The sequence below is a fragment of the Austrofundulus limnaeus genome, unplaced genomic scaffold, assembly GCF_001266775.1.
Source record: "Austrofundulus limnaeus strain Quisiro unplaced genomic scaffold, Austrofundulus_limnaeus-1.0 Scaffold3122, whole genome shotgun sequence".
Taxonomy (NCBI): domain Eukaryota; kingdom Metazoa; phylum Chordata; class Actinopteri; order Cyprinodontiformes; family Rivulidae; genus Austrofundulus; species Austrofundulus limnaeus.
Window position 1 is genome coordinate 4883 of NW_013955524.1, and position 1677 is coordinate 6559.

General features: G+C 46.5%; 1 protein-coding gene across 1 annotated transcript; it reads left to right on the plus strand.

Annotated features, from left to right (window-relative positions):
- Positions 1–28: 28 nt before the first annotated feature.
- LOC106511711 (uncharacterized) lies at positions 29–1665 on the plus strand (the record flags this gene model as incomplete). The annotated part of the gene is made up of 2 exons (XM_014000456.1): positions 29–1096; positions 1139–1665. Coding segments are annotated over exons 1-2 (965 nt in total), but the record flags the coding sequence as incomplete, so codon positions are not given.
- Positions 1666–1677: the final 12 nt, after the last annotated feature.

The window sequence follows — 1677 nt, forward strand, 5'->3', positions numbered from 1 at the left end:
ACACACACACACACACACACACACACACACACACACACACACACACAGGACTTTCATCACAGAGGGTAAATATTGGTTCTGTGGAAGCAGAGTCTGTCTGTGAGCTGATAAATGGTGTTTTCCTGCAGCACATGGCTCTAACCTGATGAGGAGAAGAAGAGGAGGAGGAGCGCTGAAGGAGGAGCAGATAAACCTTTGTCTGAGGAGGAGGGAGGGAGGAGACTCCTCTTGTCTCCTCTCCCCTCTGTTACCATGGAAACAGGAGGATGGAGCGAGAGCATCAGACGGATCTGAAAACATGGACGCAACTTTTCAAACCAAAACGAAAAGGTCAAAGTTCACCATTAAACCAACAAACAGGAAGTCACGTCTGTTCACGCTTCACATCCACAGAACAGCAGAACCAGAAGCAGAACCAGAACCAGGACTCTGATCTCTGACCAACATGTTCAGGATGATTCTCTGAGCTCTCCTGACGGTTTGTCTTTAAAACCAACAGACATCATCAGCCCTGCTGAACACTCAGAGCTCAGAGCAGGACAACAGGTCACACAGTCATCTTAAAGGTCAGCAGCTGGGCTGTTAGAGTTCAACACACCTCCCAGCTCCCAGCTCCCAGCTCCCAGCTCCCACCTCTGTCCGTCTCAGGGTCAGTCACATGCTAACACATCACATGCTAAAATCAACACGTCACAAGCTAACACCAACACGTGACATGCTAACACCAACACGTGACATGCTAACACCAACACGTGACATGCTAACACCAACACGTGACATGCTAACACCAACATGTCACATGTTAACACATCACATGCTAACATCAACACTTCCCATGCTAAAACAAACTCTTCACATGTTAACACATCACATGCTAACACCAACACGTCACAAGCTAACACCAACACTTCCCATGCTAAAACAAACTCTTCACATGTTAACACATCACATGCTAACACCAACATGTCACATGCTAACACCAACAAGTCACATGCTAACACCAACAAGTCACATGCTAACACCAACAAGTCACATGCTAACACCAACACGTCACATGCTAACACCAACACGTCACAAGCTAACACCAACACGTCACATACTAACATCAACACTTCCCATGCTAAAACCAACACGTCACATGCTAACACCAACAAGTCACATGCTAACACCAACACGTCACAAGCTAACACCAACACGTCACAAGCTAACACCAACACGTCACAAGCTAACACCAACACGTCTCATGCTAACACCAACACGTCTCATGCTAACACCAACACGTCTCATGCTAACATGTCACATGCTAACACCAACACGTCGCATGCTAACACCAACACGTCACATGCTAACACCAACACGTCACATGCTAACACCAACACGTCTCATGCTAACACGTCACATGCTAACACCAACACGTGACATGCTAACACCAACACGTCACATGCTAACACCAACACGTCACATGCTAACACCAACACGTCACATGCTAACACCAACACGTTTCATGCTAACACCAACACTTCACATGCTAACACCAACACTTCACATGCTAACACCAACACTTCACATGCTAACACCAACATGTCACATGCTAACACCAACACTTCACATGCTAACACCAACACTTCACATGCTAACACCAACACTAACATCAACACCTGACATGCTAACACCAAC